The sequence below is a fragment of the Hordeum vulgare genome, chromosome 7H (assembly GCF_904849725.1).
Source record: "Hordeum vulgare subsp. vulgare chromosome 7H, MorexV3_pseudomolecules_assembly, whole genome shotgun sequence".
Taxonomy (NCBI): Eukaryota; Viridiplantae; Streptophyta; class Magnoliopsida; order Poales; family Poaceae; genus Hordeum; species Hordeum vulgare.
In genome coordinates, this window is record NC_058524.1 from 621,258,727 (window position 1) to 621,280,334 (window position 21,608).

The 21,608-nt window shown below is 46.9% G+C and overlaps 1 protein-coding gene and 1 long non-coding RNA gene across 5 annotated transcripts; both read left to right on the forward strand.

Moving 5' to 3' along the window:
* Positions 1-14,992: 14,992 nt before the first annotated feature.
* On the forward strand, positions 14,993-15,567 carry LOC123411404. The gene is made up of 3 exons (XR_006613255.1): positions 14,993-15,151; positions 15,274-15,333; positions 15,459-15,567. It is a non-coding gene; the product is annotated as an uncharacterized LOC123411404 (long non-coding RNA).
* Positions 15,568-18,329: 2,762 nt separating this feature from the next.
* LOC123407713 (proline-rich receptor-like protein kinase PERK9) lies at positions 18,330-20,263 on the forward strand. Of its 4 annotated transcripts, none has more exons than XM_045100903.1 (7): positions 18,333-18,803; positions 18,941-19,027; positions 19,123-19,194; positions 19,321-19,396; positions 19,504-19,651; positions 19,727-19,914; positions 20,007-20,263. In XM_045100903.1, exons 1-7 carry the CDS (start codon positions 18,529-18,531, stop codon positions 20,076-20,078), a joined length of 918 nt encoding a protein of 305 aa, XP_044956838.1. In that variant the 5' UTR covers positions 18,333-18,528; the 3' UTR covers positions 20,079-20,263. The 4 variants fall into 4 exon arrangements, with proteins under 4 accessions (XP_044956840.1, XP_044956841.1, XP_044956838.1 ...); XM_045100904.1 differs by having other exon boundaries at positions 18,334-18,803; positions 19,123-19,193; positions 19,753-19,914; XM_045100905.1 differs by lacking the exon at positions 20,007-20,263 and having other exon boundaries at positions 18,330-18,803; positions 18,942-19,027; positions 19,504-19,670; positions 19,753-19,914.
* The last annotated feature ends 1,345 nt before the right edge of the window (positions 20,264-21,608 follow it).

Consider the following 21,608-nt stretch of genomic DNA (forward strand, 5'->3'; position numbering starts at 1 on the left):
ATACGATCTTCCATGTGCCATCGCAACAACTTCGCATGATCTTTATTTCTGAACAGACGTTTCAACCGTGGTATTATAGGAGCATACCACATCACCTTGGCAGGAACCCTCTTCCTGGGTGGCTCGCCCTCAATATCACGAGGGTCATCTTTTCTGATCTTATACCGCAATGCAGTGCATACCGGGCATTTATCCATATTCTCGTACTTCTCACCACGGTAGAGGATGCAGTCATTAGGGCATGCATGTATCTTCTGCACGTCTAATCCTAGAGGGCAGACAAGCTTCTTTGCTTCGTACGTGCTGGCGGGCAATTCGTTCTTTCTTGGAAGCATCTTCTTCATCAGTACCAGCAACTTTTCGAATGACGAGTCAGTCACACCGGTCTCTGCCTTCCACTTCAGCAATTCCAGTGTGCTACCCAGCTTCTTCTGGCTATCTTCACAGGTTGGGTACAACAATTTGTTGTGGTCCTGTAACATCTGATCGAACTGCAACCTCTCCTTTTCTGTGTCGCAACCTCACCGTGCATCAGAAATGACCCGGCCAAGATCATCAGCGGGCTCATCTGGTTCCCGTTCTTCATCCTGATCTTCTTCTTCATTGTCTTCCATTGCGGTATCAGCATACTCAGGGAACATAGATCGGTAGTTTTCATCATCGTTCTCTTCTTCTTCATCGTTGTCTTCCATCATAACCCCTCTTTCTCCGTGCTTGGTCCAAACATTATAGCCCGACATAAAACCGGACCGAAGCAGGTGGCTCTGAATGACTCTTGAGGAAGTGTAATCCTTCTCATTCCGACATTCAACACATGGACAAAACATATAGCCACCACCATGCTTGTTCGCATCGGCTGCATCTCGAAAAGAATGCACGCCTTCTCTATAAGCGGATGTGCGTCGATCACCGTACATCCATGGATGGCTCATCTACGTTATACGACAGTATATCAAATACAATCACGATCCGAAAAATTAGTACCGCACGGTCTAAACGAGGAAATATAGTTGCTAACCTTTTAGAATAAGTAGAAATAAAGAGGAAGAGGTTTAAGTGTGGCTCGGGCATCTCATATCGTAGTTGTGTTCGGTGAACTGAAGCGTGAAAGGATCGATATGGTTGGCTAGAGGGGGGGGGTCAATAGACAACGACCACTTTTTAATTAATCTTAGCAAGTTAAGGTAAGCAACATACGGGTTCACAAATAATACGACAATGAGGTGAACCCTAAAGAAGCTAACAACGAGAGCTATTAAGACAAGTAAGATATAGTCACAAGCATAAGCAAATACAAAGTAAAGGATAGAGATAACCACAAGTGGAACCGATGGAGACGAGGATGTGTTACCGAAGTTCCTTCCCTTTGACAGGAAGTACGTCTCCGTTGGAGCGGTGTGGAGGCACAATGCTCCCCAAAAAGACACTAAGGCCACCGTATTCTCCTCACGCCCTCGCACGATGCAAGGTACCGTGATTCCACTATAGGTGCCCTTGAAGGCGGCGACCGAACCTTTACAAACAAGGTTGGGGTAACTCCACACAAAGCTTGGAGGCTCCCAACTAGACCACGAAGCTTCACCACAATGGAATATGGCTTCGAGGTGACCTCAACCGTCTAGGATGCTCAAACACCCAAGAGTAACAAGATCCGCAAGGGATTGGTGGGGGAATCAACTTTTCTCTTGGTGGAAGTGTGGATCTAGGCCTTCTCAACCAATCCCTAAAGAATCAACAAGTTTGCTTGGCTAGGGAGAGAGATCGGGCACTTTTGAGCTTGGGGCGCAACAATGGAGCTTAGAGAGGTAAGAGATAGGGTTCCTCAGCTAGAAGAACCCTTTATATAGTGGGGGGGAAAATCAGACCGTTTTCCCACTCTCTGCCCGAGCTCCAGCGGTACTACCGCTGTCTGCAGCGGTACTACCGCTGGCACTCCAGCGGTACTACCGCTGACCAGGGGCGGTACTACCGCCGCCTAGCGGTACTACCGCTGGGCCCCTGGTAGTGCAAAAAGCACTACCACCGCCAAGAAAGTCTTCGCAAAAAGGTCCGTCCACGAACTACCGCTAGGCAGGCGGTACTGAGCTCCTGGAGCGGTACTACCGCTGACCAGGGGCGGTACTACCACCAGCCAGCGGTACTACCGCTGACCAGGGGCTGTACTATCGCCAGCCAGCGGTACTACCGCTGGGGACCAATTTTGCAAGGAGGACAGAAACACAGTGGCGGGGGCCGCTCCAATGAAGAAGGTAAGGGAGAATATGTGAAGAGTGCGCGTGCAAAGATAGATTCCACCCAAACCTTTCCACTACGGATCCCCTCTTAATAGTACGACTTTCCTATGACTCAAATTAAGAGAATCGTAGAGAGCGCCGTGCTTCCGTTCCATGAATGAGGAGACGAGTCCTCTTGTGCCGTTGACATGTGTTATCTGAAACCTTAACACACACGGTTAGTCCTTTACGGTACTGTCATCAATCACCAAAATTACTTAGGCATAAACTATGCCCCAACAATCTCCCCCTTTTTGGTGGATTGATGACAATACCGGATTTGCACAGAGAATAATATGAGAACAAAAAGATAGAGATATATGACAATACGGGGCATATGACTCATAGCATAAGATGGAAATAAATCTCACATAAGTTCATGTCTCACAAATGATAGCAAACTAGAAGCAAACCAAGTTCGAAGCAAACCACACGAAAGAAAGCAAAGCAAAGCAAAGTTCGACTATGAAAGCAAATCCAGCTCCTAGACTCTCTCCCTCTTTGGCACAAGACACCAAAAAGGGGCACACCTAATGCCACAGGTAGCTACTCCTCATCCTCAGCATCGCCAGACTCGTCGGTACCCTCCTGGTCGTCCTGCTCCTCCTCTTCCGCCTCATCACCAGACCACTGGTATCCTTGAGCCTGCACCCAAGTAGCCTCTGGAGTGATGTCGTCCTCCGATCCGCTGGAGATGTCCACATCAAGAGTCCTGAGAACACGCTTGTGCCTCTGGCGGCTCTCCTTCTGAGCCACGTGCGTCTGGTACTGACCCTTAGCCTGCATACAGAATAGAGTCTTCATCTTATCCTGCAGTTTGATGGCCCAAGATGGCATGGCAGAAGAGCGGGACTGAGAGGCGGTTCCTCTATCAGTAGCAGTCTCTGTGTCAGTATCCATGTGCTGAGAGGAAGTTGATGGGTTGGCCCATTTCTCCTTGACGCAAAGCTTGATTGGGTCGTGCACAATGTAGTCAGACTGAGCGTAGAGCACCTCCTCCGGAAAAGCCTCTTGCCACTTATGACAAATATATGCGAACAGATAAGGCCCGTAGATGGGAACCTTACGCATGATGATGCAGTTCCAGAGCTCCATGAACATCACATCAGAAATATCCAGAGGGGCAGACTCCTTAGACATAGCCTCCTCACAAAGCAGCAGCATCTCAGCCAAGGAGCCATGAACCTCGTCGAAGTTACCAATGCGAGGGAAGAGGGTGTTGCGAAGGATCCGATGCATGATGTCCAGGTGCTTGGGGAGCACACCCTTCCTCACATAGAGTTTCTGCAATCTGTCCTTTGCGGGGGCCCTATCGATGGTGGCTGCAGCATGAGGACGCAACCCAAGTGGAGTGTCAGCTCCCTGGAAGTCAATGTTGAGGAACTGCATGAATTCACGCCAGGTACCGGTCATCTTCTGAGTCCCAGTCATCCACACCATAGAGCGCTCTTCTTTAGGAGAGAAGTGGACCGTGACATAGAACTGAGCAACAGCAGTGGGGTCAAAATCTGTCTTGTAAGTGATGATGTCCTTGATGCCCAGTTTGTCAATCAGAGAGAGGGCATCACCAAAATAGTCCAGGTTATGCTAAAGATGAGCTAGGTCAATCCACTGAACGGAGACATAGTTTTTCTTGAAGTGTGCGACAACATCACGGTAGATCCTGCACTGATACTTTGCCCAGACATGGTCAACATCCTTGATCACAGCCCTCTCGTTGAGATAAGGGTTCTGAGTGCGAAACCGCAGAAAGTCCTTGGGGGACATTGTGCGGACATTGATCCTCTTGTCCTTGCTTGCGGTCTTCTTGAAGGACTGCCTTTTCGGTTGAAGACCTGAGGTGGCAGACCCCTCGGGAGCCTCTGGGTTGCGAAACTGCTTTGACTGCGTGTCCCGTGGGGGGCTCGAATGGCGAGAGCTACCTGTGACACAAAGCACACAGCAAAAAGAAGCGACAAAAAGAGTCAAGGCAATGAACTAGAAAAAGCAAAAAAATAAACACTCATTGCCAAGCACATGAAAAGAATGCACAGTGAATCCTCCTGGCGGTAGTACCGCTACCCCTGGCGGTAGTATCGCCACCCCTGGCGGTAGTACCGCTGGGGGTCCTAGTGGTAGTACCGCCACCCCTTGCGGTAGTACCGCTGGGGTTTGACTTTCAGATCTGACAGATAAAAATAGACCTCATGCATAGGGCTACACGAATTTTATGAGGGCATGGGCTGTATATGAGCACTAAGAACACCACCCCAGCCCTACTCACATGAGGATCACAGGTAGCACCGAAATAAGTACATGCCTAGGCAAGAGAGAGCAAGTTTTAGATCTAAACCAAACATAGTTCAAGTGCTAGATCTAAAACAAGTAAATCCTAGGGCATGACAACATAATCAACAATGATTCATAGGACCTACACTCCCCTCAAATATCTCCTTCATGCCATCCAAGAACAAGGCACAAGATCAAAGACATGGATCCAATCCCCAATGCTCCTAACCCTAGAACAAGAACATCAACCAAATAGAAGAAGGGGAGGAGCTTTACCGGGATTCATGGCCCTTGGAGGAGGAAGGAGAGGTGGAGCAACCCTTCCAATCCAACGGAGAGAAGGAGCTCCTCGAAACGAGATCCAAACGGGGAGATTTCGGGCTAGGGGAGGGAGGAGCCGCGAGAAAGAAGAAACAGGCTGAGAAAAACGGACCCCCCCTCCTTTATATAGCCCAAGGGATGTGGGCCAGCGGTAGTACCGCTGAGAACCTAGCAGTAGTACCGCTGGATGCAGCGGTAGTACCGCTGGGGTCCTGGCGGTAGTACCGCTCCCCTTGGCGGTAGTACCGCTTCCCCTTGAGACAGCCCTAAAAATTTCCTAGCCGGTCGTGTTAGATTGGGATCCTGGCGGTAGTATCGCTATCCCTAGCGGTAGTACCGCTGGGGTCCTGGCGGTAGTACCGCTACCCCTGGCGTTAGTACCGCTACCCTGGTGGTAGTACCGCTGCAAATGTCACAACGCGGCCTAGGATAAGAGAAGAACTTGGGCAAATGACAAGTAAGTAAAAACGAGATCACCTAGAAAAATGTACTGACTTGTCATTGTATATCCTTTCTTCTATACAAAAGAAAGGGGCGGTGGCCGAGGCCACCTATGTTTGAGACAATGGTATGACACCGCGAAGAATTATCCTTGGGTTCATGACCAATGCTCGTCTTTGAAGCACAAGTGCCATTTGACAATGGCTAAAGTGAAAGACTAGATTGATTTATGCATAATGGGGGGAGGGAAAGTTCATTAAGAGAACAACACTCCCCCTATGTCCATGCCTACATCTAGACCAAGGTGGAATGCAAAGTGAGGTGCAATATGCCTAGTTTCAATCCACATTACTTGAATCAATGATATTTAGCTCATGCCTTAACTCCCGGAACCTTGCTTCATCTAGAGGCTTAGTGAAAATATCTGCAAGTTGCTCTTCAGTGTGGATGAAGTGAACCTCAATATCACCTAGCTTGATATGTTCACGAATGAAGGGATGACGAATATCAATATGTTTGGTTTTGCTATGTTGCACTGGGTTGAGGGAAATCTTGATAGCGCTTTGATTGTCACATAGAATAGGCACTTTGTCACAAGTGACACCATAATCCTTTAAAGTTTGCCTCATCCATAGCAATTGTGCACAACAACTTGCAGCTGCCACATACTCAGCTTCGGTGGATGATAAGGAGACGCAATTCTGCTTCTTTGACGACCAACTTACCAATGAGCGACCAAGGAATTGGCATCCTCCAGACGTTGACTTCCTCTCTACACAATCTCCTGCCCAATCTGAGTCAGAATAGCCAACTAGATTGAAGTTTGCTCCTTTGGGATACCAGAGGCCAAAGTTTGGGGTATGAGCCAAATATCGAAAGATTCGCTTAACAGCCATGTAATGACTTTCTTTTGGTGCAGATTGAACCGTGCACATATCCCTACACTTAACATAATATCCGGTCTAGATGCACAAAGGTAAAGGAGGGATCCAATCATGGAGCGGTATACCTTTTGATCCACTTCTTTACCATTGGGATCACTGTCAAGCTTGCATCTTGTTGGCATGGGGAACTTGACGGGTTTGACATCTTCGAGCTCGAACCGTTTGAGCATGTCTTGAGTGTACTTGGCTTGTTTGATGAATGTCCCTTCTAGACCTTGTCTAATCTCGAACCCGAGGAAGAACTTCAACTCTCCCATCATGGACATCTCAAACTTCTCAGTCATTAGTGCAGCAAATTCTTCATTGAATGAAATGTTAGGAGAGCCAAAGATAATATCATCAACATAGAGTTGGCATATGAACAAATCCCATTTAACCCTCTTAGTAAAAAGAGTGGGATCTATCTTCCCAATTTCAAACCCACGATCTTGTAACAACTCAGTAAGATACTCATACCACGCGCGTGGGGCTTGTTTAAGGCCATAGAGTGCCTTATTAAGTTTGTACACATGATTGGGGAGCTTGGGATGTTCGAATCCCGGGGGTTGTTTGACATAGACCAACTCATTCAAAGGACCATTAAGAAAGGCACTTTTCACATCCATTTGCTGTAATTTGAAGTTATGATGAGAAGCAAATGCAAGCAACATGCGAATAGATTCTAGACGAGAAACAAGGGCAAAGGTTTCACCGTAGTCGATACCCTCGACTTGGGAGTAGCCTTGAGCCACCAATCTTGCCTTGTTTAGAATCACAATTCCATTGGCATCTTGCTTGTTCTTGAATATCCATTTGGTCCCGATGACATTATGTTCCTCCGTTGGCCGAGGAACTAAATCCCAGACTTGGTTGCGCTCGAAGTTGTTAAGTTCTTCGTGCATGGCCATAAGCCAATCCTCATCATCGAGCGCTTCCTGTACCTGTTGAGGTTCACAATACGAGACAAACACGTGATGCTCACAATAATTCCAAAGCTGTTGACGGGTGGATACTCCCTTTTTTAAACTGCCAAGTACATTCTTCATAAGATGTGACTTGACTCTCAGCTTGTTCGCATTCTTGGCTGCTCGACGCTCCAAGAGTTCTTCATTAGATAACGGGGGAGCATCGACTTGTTTCCTTTGCTTGCCCTTGCGTCTTGAGCCAGCTGTTGGAGCTCCAGAGGGGAATTGTGAGACAGTCTCCTGATCATCTTGTCCTTCGACTTGAGCAGGTTCACTAGTTTGTTCTTGTATTAGTGGTTGCTCTTGATCTTGATCTTGTGCTTCTACTTGGTATGGATCTCGGGGATGCACTTGATCTTGATCATGAGCAGGTTCGGAGTCTTGGGGTAGTGCTTGAATATCATGGGACACATCACCATTGTTGGGCAATTGATCTTGACCTTGAGCTTGTTCAACTTGTTGAGAGTCTTCTCTTTGTTCATCGGAAGCGTGTGGGGCTTGTGGGGGTGATGGCTCCACGTGAGTAGAGCATTGTCCTTCTCCTTCGGCCACAAGGGGTTCCTCAATGGGGAGTATTTGACCAATCCCCATTCTTCTTATGGCTTGGGGAGGAATTTCATCACCTACATCACAAAGACCACTTTGCTCCAAACCGAATACCCGGAAGTACTTGAGATTGGGTTTGTTTCCAGTTAAAATCTCATACGGAGTCTTGTTCAAGCCTTTGCGGATGTAGAGCCGATTGGATGCATGACATGCGGTGTTGATGGCCTCTACCCAGAAGTTATATGGAGATTTGAATTCTGCCATCATTGTCCTTGCAGCGTCTATCAAGGTCCGGTTCTTCCTTTCTGCCACGCCGTTTTGCTGAGGGGTATATGGTGCAGAATATTGGTGCTTTATTCCCTCATCACCTAGAAACTCATCTAAGGTGTAGTTCTTGAACTCTGTGCCGTTGTCACTCCTAATCATCAAGATCTTTGCTTCATGTTGACGTTGCCCTTCATTAGCAAAGTTGATGACCGTTTGCTGAGTCTCACTCTTCTTTTTAAAGAAGTATACCCAGGTATATCTTGAGTAGTCGTCAACAATCACTAAGCAATACTTTCTGCCTCCAAGACTATCAAATGATGGAGGACCAAACAGATCCATATGGAGAAGTTCCAATGGCCTCTTAGTGTAGATAAGAGTCGTTGGACGATGAGCAGTTTCATGAATCTTTCCTTCAATGCAGGCACTGCAAACACGATCTTTAGCAAAGCTCACATTTGTTAGTCCTCGAACATGGTCCCCTGTCAGAAGACTTTGCAAAGATCTCATATTGACATGAGCTAAACGGCGATGCCAAAGCCAGCCCACATCAACTTTAGCCATTAAACATGTCACAGTCTTAGTGGGCCGCTTTGAGAAGTTCACCACATAAAGACCATTTTCGACATGTCCAACATAGGCTACTTTAAGAGTCTTGCTCCTTAGGAGGACCACAGTGTCAATATTAAAGAATGTGGAAAACCCATAATTGCAAGTTGACGAACCGACAGTAAATTGTAGGCAAGTGACTCAACAAGCATGACCTTCTCAATAGATAAATCTTGAGAGACGACCACCTTACCAAATCCAAATACCTTTGAAGAGGATGCATCGGCGAATTGGACATGGGTGGGCATAGGTGGAGAGGGACGCACATCCACCACTAAGTCCTTGCTTCCGGTCATATGATTTGTTGCTCCACTATCGAGCAACCATGACACCCCACCGGAAGCAAACTCCTGCAATAGATCAAGGCTTGGTTTTAGGTACCCATTTTTTAATGGGTCCTTTCATGTTAGAGATAAGGGTCTTAGGAACCCAGATAACCCATTCAATATCCTCATCGTAGGAACCAACAAATTTGGCATAAACATGCCCATCACTAGCACAACACAAAACATAAGAAGAATTGAGTTTGCCGATTGTGTTAGTAGGAACGGTTTTGCCCTTCTTGGGATTCCCATAGTCCACCTTGTTCATGTTCACCTTCTGAGTCCCCTCACCCTCTTTGACAAAGATGTCCATGAGGGTGAGAGATCGTTTGTTCTTGTTCTTCCTTTTACCTTTTGACTTGGAGGTAAGTCCAAGTCCTTCCTTTCCCACAACACCCTTTTTAGTGCTCAAGAGATCGTTCAGACTCTTCTCACCTTGTATGCATGCCACAAGACCCTTCTCAAGTTTCTCCTTTAACTTGGCATTTTCCTCCACAAGATGTACATGCTCACAACAGGGGTTAGTTGCACAAGCATTATCAATTAACACAAAGGGAGGACAAGATCTCCTTGGTAAGCTTTGCTTGGAGTTGATCATGAGACTCTTTTAGAGAGAAATGAGCACCTTTCAAGGCTTTGTGGGCCTTGTCAAGTATGTCAAACTCCTTTTTGAGTCTGTCATGGCCAACCTCAAGAGCATACTTTTCAGATTTAAGCATACGAGTAAGAACAACATCATGATCTAGTTTCTTTTGCATTTTAGCGCAGTCATCATTATATGACTCCTCAAGAGCCAAACGAAGAGTGCGCTCCTCTTCTAGAGCACTAGATAATTCGGCAATTTCATCGGCATAGTCACGACTATGTCCCTGAAGCTCAGAGATGGTCTCCTCATGAGACTCAATGAGGTCAGTGGCCTCACCCAGTTGTTCTAAGAGAGCAACAAAGTGCTTCTTGGGTTCTCCCTTAATAGTGCACAGAAACTTGTCAAGATCATGCTCATTAAGTTCCCCAACATCACTATCTTCAACACAATTTAACAATGAAGGAGCAGAAGCAATGTTGGTCTTAATGATGGGAGTTACCTGATTGATACCTTTTGCCATGAGGCACTTGGTGATGTGGTTCTCGTTGGGGGCGTTGAAGAGAGACACCTTCTGGGGAGAGGTAGTGGCAATAGCAACAGTTGTCGTTGCCACTGTATCATCATCATCATCATCATCATCATCTGAAGGATACTCTTCAAGGGCCACCATCCCTTTTGGGTGAGGTTTCTTCACAAAGTTGTTCTTGATTGGAAATGATTTGGTTTTGTCTTTGCGAATGAGCTTGCCTCCGTTGTCTTCCCTTTTCTCATAGGGACATTCGGCCACGAAGTGACTCACGTTACCACAGTTATAGCATGTCCTTACTCGTTGTTTGGGTTTGAATCCACTTGAGTTGTTCTTGGTGAAAGTGGGTCTTGAGTTCCTCTTGTTGCCCCAGAACTTCCTTGATGCAAGAGCCATGTGCTCATGATAGGCATACTTTGTGTCCTCAGGGCAGCCCTCCTCTTCCTCATCTTCTTCTTCTTCTTAAAGCATTGCTTTTGCCTTCAACGCATGGTTGGGTGAAGTTTTCTTTGATAAAACACGAGCAAGTGCATTGTCGGCTGTTTCGTTCATGATTGACATTGCAATGAATTCATCCAACACCTCACTGGAAGACAAGGAGTGAAAGTCTGGCCGCTGACGAATGACTGATGACATAGCTTTATTGAAAGGCATGATGGCTTTAAGGAACTTGCGTTTGACCCATGTGTAATCCACATCCTTGCTCCCATGATCCTTGAGTTCCACAGCAATAGCAGTCACCCTCCGATAGAGATCACGAGGGTCCTCGTCTTCCTTCATCACAAACTCATCAGCCTTATCAAGTATCACTTCATAGTTGTATCGTTGAATGCTTGAGATTCCCTTGTACAACACCATAATATGCTCCCAACAATCCTTGGCCAAAGTGAAGGGACGCAAGTGAGGAAGATCTTCAGGTGGCACTGCAGACTGGAGAATAAACAACGCAGAGTGATTGTATTGATTGTCTGCATCTTCTCTCGGAGTGAGGTTGCTTGGATCATGGGGATAATATCCTTGCTCAATGATTCTCCACAAATTTGTTGAGCTGTGATTCAAATGAGACTTAATAGAAAATACCCAGTTAGCAAAGTCACCTTTCACAAGCTTAGGAGGAGGACCAACAGGATTAAGACGTGGTGCGGGAAAGGATCCTCCATAGACCATGGGGGTGGAACTGAGGCATATGTTCCAGTCCCATCCTTTTCGTGAGACGAGGGAGGTTGCATACCTTTAACCGCTTCCTTAGAGGAGTTGGCCTCCGAATCGAAAACGGTGGGTTTAACCACTATAGCCGGTTCGGGTGAACTTTTAAATCCCTCAATTAACTCTTTAAGCATGGTCTTGACCTCGTTCATCAAGGACGTCTTGAGAGCGGCCATAGCCGTATTCAAGTCGTCCCTTGTGACCGAAGTCAAGTCCATGGCCTCGGGTTGCCCATGGTTAATTCCCTCTTCGCCTTCCATACTCGTCGGGTGGTTAAACCCTTAATAAAGAGACGTGGCTCTGATACCAACTGAAAGGATCGAGATGGTTGGCTAGAGGGCGGGGGGTGAATAGACAACGACCACTTTTTAATTAATCTTAGCAAGTTAAGGTAAGCAACATACGAGTTCACAAATAATACGACAATGAGGTGAACCCTAAAGAAGCTAACAACGAGAGCTATTAAGACAAGTAAGATATAGTCACAAGCATAGGCAAATACAAAGTAAAGGATAGAGATAACCACAAGTGGAACCGATGGAGACGAGGATGTGTTACCGAAGTTCCTTCCCTTTGACAGGAAGTACGTCTCCGTTGGAGCGATGTGGAGGCACAATGCTCCCCAAAAAGCCACTAAGGGCCACCGTATTCTCCTCACGCCCTCGCATGATGCAAGGTACCGTGATTCCACTATAGGTGCCCTTGAAGGCGGCGACCGAACCTTTACAAGCAAGGTTGGGGCAACTCCACACAAAGCTTGGAGGCTCCCAACTAGACCACGAAGCTTCACCACAATGGAATATGGCTTCGAGGTGACCTCAACCGTCTAGGATGCTCAAACACCCAAGAGTAACAAGATCCGCAAGGGATTGGTGGGGGAATCAACTTTTCTCTTGGTGGAAGTGTGGATCTAGGCCTTCTCAACCAATCCCTAAAGAATCAACAAGTTTGATTGGCTAGGGAGAGAGATCGGGCACTTTTGAGCTTGGGGGGCAACAATGGAGCTTAGAGAGGTAAGAGATAGGGTTCCTCAGCTAGAAGAACCCTTTATATAGTGGGGGGAAAAATCAGACCATTTTCCCACTCTCTGCCCGAGCTCCAGCGGTACTACCGCTGTCTGCAGCGGTACTACCGCTGGCACTCCAGCGGTACTACCGCTGACCAGGGGCGGTACTACCGCCGCCTAGCGGTACTACCGCTGGCCCCAGCGGTACTACCGCTGGGCCCCTGGTAGTGCAAAAAGCACTACCACCGCCAAGAAAGTCTTCACAAAAAGGTTCGTCCACGAACTACCGCTAGGTAGGCGGTACTGAGCTCCTGGAGCGGTACTACCGCTGACCAGGGGCGGTACTACCGCCAGCCAGCGGTACTACCGCAGACCAGGGGCTGTACTACCGCCAGCCAGCGGTACTACCGCTGGCTGCAGCGGTACTACCGCTAGCATCCCAGCGGTACTACCGCTAGGGCCAGCGGTACTACCGCTGGGGACCAATTTTGCAAGGAGGACAGAAACACAGTGGCGGGGGCCGCTCCAATGAAGAAGGTAAGGGAGAATATGTGAAGAGTGCGCGTGCAACGATAGATTCCACCCAAACCTTTCCACTACGGATCCCCTCTTAATAGTACGGCTTTCCTATGACTCAAATAAAGAGAATCGTAGAGAGCGCCGTGCTTCCGTTCCATGAATGAGGAGACGAGTCGTCTTGTGCCGTTGACGTGTGTTATCTGAAACCTTAACACACACGGTTAGTCCTTTACGGTACTGTCATCAATCACTAAAATTACTTAGAGATAAACTATGCCCCAACAAAGCGGCATCGCTCTAACACACATTTCAACAAACACCTCTAGTGCATCAAAAAAATGGAGAGCTAGCACACACCCACACTCTTCCATCCAAGAAAAATGTAAAGAAGAGGGGAGAGGGGGGCTGTGCTATATATAGGCAGAGGACTTTAGTCCCGATTTAAGACACAAACCGGAACTAAAGGTGGCGCACATGCGGGCTGCACACCGCGTAGCCCTTTAGTCCCGGTTTGAGACACAAACCGGGACTAAAGGCTCCTTACGGGCCGGAACCAAAGCCTCGTGGGCGGCATTGCGATTTGTGACGGCGTGGTCGGGCCTTTAGTCCCGGCCTAGAGGGAGGCCGGGACTAAAGGGTCCAGGCCAAAGGCCCGTTTTCCACTAGTGCATCTCCTTGCATGCGTTCATGACAGTAACCATGCTGCAATGCAGAGCTCCTGACTTTCTCGGCAAAGAAACAAAAGGAGGAACAATGGCAAGCCAGAAGCGAGGCCAGACCGTCCAAAACCGACGTCGTTTTCAGAAACAAACATAACTAGATGCGATCATGCGAATGTCGACACCTGCCCAGTTAAGAAACCTGATCTATCACTCCGGCACGGCGCGTCTGATTCCCCCAGCTGCTTGAGTTTTCTGAACCGCCGAGATATGCTTGTATTTGCCGACCATAGCTTAAAAAGCAAGCTATAACTGTATATACTACTAGGTACAGGCAACCAAACGGACAGTGACAAGGCATCATCATCAACATCAGCGGTAGAACAGGATAGATACTGACTATAGTAGCTTAAAAGTCTTGATCGCTTACCCAATTGGGAGTTTAGACCGGGTGCTCTGTGACTCCGGTGGTGGTGCAACTTGGCCACTTTGAGCAAGAAGCAGGTGAAGGTTCCGTGTACTTGGCCGGCCGGACACTAGTCTCTTTCAGAGCTACCTCACCGGCCATGAGAGGAGAGCTCGTTGGAAGCTTCGAGTGATCTGTCTGACTTGCAACTGGAGTATTCTGATAGAGCCATCAAAGGAGCTTAGGACTCCATCAGGCATGTCACTATGTCGCAAATCTCTTCTTAACTTTTTAATAATAAAGCAAATAGGGTTTCTGGTCGTCCGTCATGGCATTTTTGTAAAAAAAAAACTCTGTTTCTTCGAAATCAACCCGCGGTCCCTGTGTAAGTGCATCTGAAAAAACGTTTCCAGCGACCGCATCTTCAGCTCGCGATGCGGACGGCCGGGCCGACACTGGGCGGCACGGCGACGGGGATGACCGGGCCGGAGCACGGCGAGGCCGGGGACGAGATCCCACTTGCGACCAATCCTTCTTTGCCCCTGTCTCTCCCCGCCTCGCCGTCCCGAATCTTTTCTTAGGAAGGCGACGAGATCTGGCCGCGTCCTCGCGCAGGTGAGGCGTCGGACCCCTCCTCACCTCCACCCTGCTTTCCCTGCTCCTCCTCCTCCGCCTCCCCTTCGCCCGCCGTCCCGCTCCCGATGGCGGCGCCGCGCGGCTCTACGAGGGCCGCGTTCGGCAATCGCGCCGGCGCCCGGTGGGGCACGCCTTCGAGTACGCCGTGCGCTACGCCCTCCTCGACCTCGACCTCCTCCCCCTCCCAGGCCACCTCTACGCCGCCGACGCCCGCGTCATCGCCTCCACTTCCGGCCCCGTGTAAGTCGGCCCTGCTGACGCGTTTCTCAACCCTCTCACGCGTTTCTTAGAACAAATGTCACACCACTTCTTGAAAGTACTCTATTGCAAAAATCACACTGCTTGCTGTAGTAGTATGTAGAACATGTCTGGAATTTTTTTGTATGTGTAAATTTTCCTCATTTGCTCTGAGGTGATTTTTTTTGTATTTGTGTAAATATGTATAGAAGTTGTGAATTACTTCTTTTGCTCTTTTTCTCAAATGAAACAGTTTTGACTCTATCCTGTTGGGTATATAACTGGGACATCCATTGTACATTTGTATTTTATACCGCTCTTAGACCATAGTGGCTCAAGTCAATCATGCAATTGGGGCTGAGGGGATTATCAGTACAGAATGCAAGGAAGTAGAGAGAGAGTATGGAGAGATGATCCTCGAGATGCTTGTAGCACAGGTTTGTCAGTTGCTCATGTTGTCTTGGCAATTGGATTATTGTTATTACAATCTTCTCACCGATCTTGAATTCTCTAACCAATTACAAGAATACTAATACTAAGTTGTCATTGAGCAGACAAGGCCACAGAAAGTGTGCAGTCAGATCGGTTTGTGTGTATTTGATGGTAGTCACTCTGTCAGGTTAGCACAATATACGCATGCAGCCGTATTTCCCATTTCCAAACATGTGTATCTCAATGTTTTCATAACAGTTTTGCTTTCATGAATGACTATGCAGTAACCAAATTGAATATGTCGTTAATAAGAAAGAGAAGCGAGGCTCTGATCTTCTCTGCACGGCTTGTGAGATGACTGTTGTCTGGATACAGAATCAGCTCCGTAAAAACCAAACAGAAGAGCTCATCTTGCAGTATGCGAATCAGGTCAGTATCACCAGTATTTTCTGATTGTCCAGTGGTGAAGAGTGTGATAATGGTCCGATTCCAATGCGAATTGAGATTTCATGTTGTATGAAGATATCATGTCTTTGATTTGTACAAAAGATCTCTCTCAGATAGTGATTTTGAGATAGATAGCACAAGTACTGTTTTGGATTTGAAATGCATTTTATACTAAATATAATTTACTTGTGACATACGGTTTACAGGATCTAGCCAATGCATTAAATATTCATTAGCTTGGATGAAATTATTAGCTTTGTGGGTTGCATATCAGGATTTACTTCATTCTACTTACTGTTGAACTTAGTAATTTGTGCAATGCTAAAAGCTGCTTTCATGACCTTGTACCTAGAAATCTCTTTGAACATCTTGTAAAGTTCAGTGTAGCACATGAATCATGCATGAGCTTGGCCAACATTATTTATTTTCTAACTATGCCAATCTACTGCCTTTGTATAGGGACCAGAAATTTGCACAGGCTTTCTGAAAGATGGCAAGCCTATAAAGCTGAATCAGGGGCAAGAGATTACCATAACCACAGATTATACCATCAAGGGTGATGAGACCATGATTTCCATGAGCTATCAAAAGTTGGCTATAGACGTGAAGCCTGGGAGCACTATACTATACTACCAAAAGTTGGAAGCACGGGTATCGGCCAGCCAAAGGGTGGATGAAGCAGAGGATGACGAGAACGCAAGGATGCACATGCTTCGGTTAGCCAAGGTGCGGCCGGAGCAGAGGACGATGAGGGGCTGTAGACCAGGGCTGCCGAGGTGGTCGGAAGCAGGGACAAGGAGAGGCGAGGACGGAGCGGCGCGACCGCAAGCGCTGCCGGTGGAGGGAGAGCATGCATCGAGGAGGCAGGGTGAGTACGCCGTCCACCAGTGCCGGCTGAGAGCACGCCGTTGTGACCTGTTCGCCACTGGCAGAGCCTTCTCCTGTTGCCATGTCTGTCTTGGATTGAATTCGTGACGGTGTCCTTCTCCAACACAAAACAATGGATTGCTCGACCAGGGCTGGACTTCGCTGAGGATCCTCGGCTGGCGTCTCCATCAGGTTGCGTAGTTGGACCAGAAAATCCATCAAATCCTGGAGTAGTTGGACCAGAAAAGCATCATGTTGGCTTCAAGTTCGCCGGAGGAAGAAGCTTCGAGTTCGCCGGAGGTAGAAGAACATATGTCGAGCTGTCCAATAACGATGGCTACACCAGAGGTATGTAATGCCTCGACACCCTTAAAAACAACCCTGCTACTTTGGTTGTCAACTTCTGGTGCCTCTATTCCTAACAGTTTCAGTTATAGCGAGCAATAGTCCAACCATTCATGTAAAAACTTAAAATCAAGTAACCTTGAGCTTAGAACTAAAAGTTGTTTCATGGTTAACTGAACTTGATCATGGAACTTTCCTTTGTTTGCACAGTTGTATAATGAATTTGCTTCCCTTAGATCTACCCAAAGTCTGCGAGGGTTGTTTGAAGCAGACTTTTTTGACGACCTTGAAGAAGCTACTCAAACTGAAAGTCAGGTGGCGTCGCCTATGATGAGAAGTGAAGTAGATCCTATTCGGAACTGCAAATGGATAGGTTTACCGCTTACGGAACAGAAAGCATACCATGAAGGCGCAGTTGAAAGCAGCGAGTTGCAGACGTGCACAAACTTTACATGAGCATAGAAGAATGGAAAAAAAATTGTGTGGCATAAATAACTTAAATGCAATATGGTAGTTGTCATTGTATTATCTGTTTGCTTTAGTTACAAACATGGCAGTTGTTGTTGTAGTTTCTGTTTGCTTTTGTTACAATATAAGCAATCCTTCATATCATGTGGAGAAAAAAGATCACTACACCTTCATGCGGTTCAGGCATGTCTCTTTTGACCTATACACATACAAAGACACACAACAGAAATATGAGGACCTTTGGAAAAAAATACCTTCCATGGGTCCGGTTCCCCATAGAAACAATTGTTCATGAACTAAATGAAATAAGGAGTTTTCAATACCCAACTATGCCAGCAAGGTCCAAATTATAGTACAGGAATCCTCTGAGAAAGGAAATATAGGCATTGTTCAATTCATTATATTTATGTACAACTCTTTCGGCCATTTGGACTTAATTGAATATATTTAAAATCTATAATCATGCAGGTCATCTTATGATCTATGGATATTAAATTTTACGGAAAAAAGTAAAATAAGACTGCTAAAATAATGATGCAAGTAGTTTCTGCCTTTATAATCATGCAGGTCATCTTATATCTCTTACAAAAAACAAATTTTCAAGTTTGTGCCGCGCAGTTTCTGTCTTTATTTACAACTTAACTTTCAATTGCTACTGATACAGATGCAAGTAGCTGTTCTTTGGAGCTGCTGGGCAGCCATTCATATGGAGGAAATTGTTTCTATTAGTACCTTTTATTTTCTTTTGCTTGGAGAGTTTGTATAGGTATTAGTCGGTACTATATATAATCATTTGTCGTATGTTTACATACCTACTTGCATTTCAAAGGCGGTGCGAAGTTCAAGTAGATGTTGACGAAGAACATGATGGGAGGGGGTCAAATACGAAATACATGATCCAAAAATCGACAATCTAACCCGGTGCAACGCACGGACACTTTTACTAGTAATAATAAACCACGGATTGCTTCTGTCGTACGTCGTTGTCGGTTTTGCAGAAAAGCCCCTGTTGTTTTGGCTATTCAACCCGCACTACAGTTTTAAGTGAATCGAGGCCGCAAGGCAGTGCTGCCCACGGGAAGCTTCGAGGGGTGGGTCGTCACCAACCTCCCGAGCGAGGCATGGCCAGGACGGCGGCACACAACGCCGGCGGGGCGATGCCAGGGGCATGCAGGAGACGAACGAGGCCGGATCTGGCACAAGACACCCCGGATCCATTCGTCCCCTGCTGGAATGAAACAGAGGTGAGATCGGGATGCCGGCGGAGGTCCATGGCGCCAGCAGAATGGGAGGCAAAGAGGGATTAGAGAGAAGAAGAGAGGGGAGGAGGAAGAAGAAGCAGCAACACGGGCGCGGTGGCTCGACTCGCTCTGGATCGGGATCAGTGGTGGCTCGGCTCGCTCTGGATCTGGAGAGGAGGAAGAAGAAGAACCAGCGGGCGGCGGCTCTGGAACGGGATCCCCTCCCGTTCGCTGCGGGCTCAACCCTTCCCCAGCAAGAGCAGGGGTGCGCCCGCGCGTCCTCCTCCTGGTACAGCCTCAAATCCCTCATCCATTCCCCCGTTCTCTGCTTCTCTGACTCTAGCTGTGTTAAACGCATAGTATTAACTTCTTGAACGGCCATGGCTCACCCACTGGTTCTGTGCGTCTAAATTGCTTTGCTTGCAGGGAGGGTAAGACCGGTGATGGACTGGCCGACGAGGGTGAAGATCGCGGCGGGATCGGCACGTGGGTTGGCCTACCTGCACGAGGACTGTAAGATGTGGATGGGTTTACTTTTGCTCCTATTTCTGCGTCTATTCGTTCTGAATTTGCAGCTGATTTTTTGTGCTCTTTGCTGTTGTACATAGGTCATCCAAGGATCATCCACGGGGACATCAAGTCATCCAACATCCTTCTCAACGACAACTTAGAAGCTCAGGTTATGCTCTTTCTCAATAAAATGGCTGTTGTTCTATCGATGGTAGTATGTTCAGTTACTACCTTTGTCGAGAAAAAAATGTTCAGTTACTGACGAAACCTGAATGTCGCGTTCATCGTAATCCAAGTCGCGGATTTCGGGCTCGCCAGGCTCGCGGAGAACGAGGTGACGCACGTCTCGATGCGTGTGATGGGCACATTCGGGTAAACAAACCATCTCTAACTGCAGGAGCCATTCATCTTGGCACGTCGATAGGAAACGAGGAAAAATTGTCAAAAACTCTGTGTTTGTGGTGACTGAAAACGAACAGGTACTTGGTGCCGGAGTATGCCTCGACGGGGAAGCTGACGGAGAAATCGGACGTGTTCTCCTTCGGGGTGGTGCTCCTGGAGCTCATCACCGGCCGGAAGCCCGTCGACACATCCCGCCCCCTCGGCGACGAGAGCCTCGTGGAGTGGGTAAGCAAGATCACCACCGGCAGGCATCAGCATCAGCACATCCATGCAGTACGCCATTGCATCCATCACTGACAGTGTGCTCGCTCGTGCCCTTGTCGCAGTCGAGGCCGCTGCTGAACCGCGCGATCGACGAGCAGGAGTTCGAGGAGCTGGTGGACCCGTGCCTCACCGGTGACTACGACGACGTCGAGATGTTCCGCATGATCGAGGCGGCGGTGGCGTGCATTCGGCACTCGGCCGCCAGGAGGCCCAAGATGGGGCAGGTTCGTGCGTTCGGGCGAGGAAGAAGAACCTCCTCCAACCTCGCAACGTCTATTCTCGCCATTGATTTGTTTCGTCTTGGGCTGCGTTGCAGGTCGTTAGGATTCTGGACAGCCTGACCCTGAACGACGTGGACCTGAGCAACGGCGGCAGGAGGGATCTGTAGCCAGCCTCGCGAGCTTCCGACGATTTTGTTTCTGTTCATCTTTTGATTGTTTTGTTCATGATATTTTACAGTGAATTTGTATTTGCTGTCTTACTACATGTCTCTTTCTTTCTTTGGTGTGTACGTTAACAGGGTATGCCCACATGGTCATGTATTTTTAGTTATTATATACGTTGTTTTTCTCATAGGTTCCCTGAAGTAAGAGAGTGTTGTGAATAGGGCATTGTGGAAATTATTGTTGTACGCCCCTATACACAAGCCTTCGTAGGCGTTAAGAGTCCATCCATGAAAAGAGGCTGGGAAAGCTTGAACCGTAATTTCCGATCACCCTCTAGAATGGCATGTTCTCCTCGGTTGAAATAGGAAGAATGGCATGTTCTCGATCAGAATAGGCAGTTTCTTCCCTTAGAACAATACTTGAGAGTTTCCTACCTCATACGACTCGGAAATTGCCATCTTAATTTCCCACACCATTTGAAATCAGTAAATTCCTGAAAGAGGAGGGGGCGATGAAATGGAATCGACCGGCTCAAATAAGACATCTTCTAGAGGGCACATTTTTTTTTATGGATTTGCTAATCTTGATCTTCTTGCCAATGGTAAACATAACAAGTTGGCACATCATATGACTAGATTTTTTTTGACAATCATCTTTCGACTAGAATAAGGCAAAGAGATCAAGCTCAAAGTGGACACCGAGCTATGGGGCAACTATCTCTCCTAACACTAGCTTGATTTATAAACGCTCTCTTGAAATGGAATGAAACTTCACGTGAGGATTCTCTTCTTGTGAAAGTTTGAAAAGAAATCTATACATACTAATAAAAGAAATAGGTATTCTTAGTCCGTCATACTCTTTCTCTAGAAACCCTCTTAAGTTTCTGATAATCAACCCGCAGTATATATTAATTGATTTTTTGAAAATCCATATCTTTTTAACGCTAACTTTAAATTTAACATGTTATATATGAAATTTGATTAGAAAAATATGTAGAATCTGAATATGATATTATTTTCCATGTTAACAATTTAAAAATGCTATTTACGATAAAACCTTAATCGATAGCGCATGATCAATCTTTCCTTCATATCGGTGTCGATTTGAATTGAAAATGAACACTTTGGCAAAACTAGCATGGAGAATAAAAACAATATCTATAATCACGCATGCACGCCTTGTCAAAACCTCACAGAAAAAATAAATTTATCATTTTATGTTGAGAGGGGGACATCTTAAGATTGACAACATTCAAACATGTTGTGATGGTGTGAACACTAAAGCCAGCGTCGACGAGCGTGGAAAGAAGGGTAAATAGAAATACACACGGGATTTCATGTGTTGAAATAAAGGACACGGGCCTATGGACCCATGATTGTTAGATTAGTGAGCGTTTTTCTTACCCGTTGCAACGAACGGGCTCTTTTGCTAGTATATAGTTATTTAATTAACGGGTGGACGACCCAATGAAAAATAACATGATTTGTTCTACTGCTAAATTATTAATTTTGCTAGGGCAGTTCATACTCTTT

Excerpts from the sequence above, each read along its gene's own strand:
- LOC123407713 (XM_045100903.1), top strand. The coding sequence starts at position 18,529 with ATGCCGGCGGAGGTCCATGGCGCCAGCAGAATGGGAGGCAAAGAGGGA. Across the intron at positions 18,804-18,940 it reads GCCCGCGCGTCCTCCTCCTG|GGAGGGTAAGACCGGTGATG; the intron begins GTACAGCCTCAA and ends CTTTGCTTGCAG. Across the intron at positions 19,397-19,503 it reads CGTGTGATGGGCACATTCGG|GTACTTGGTGCCGGAGTATG; the intron begins GTAAACAAACCA and ends GAAAACGAACAG.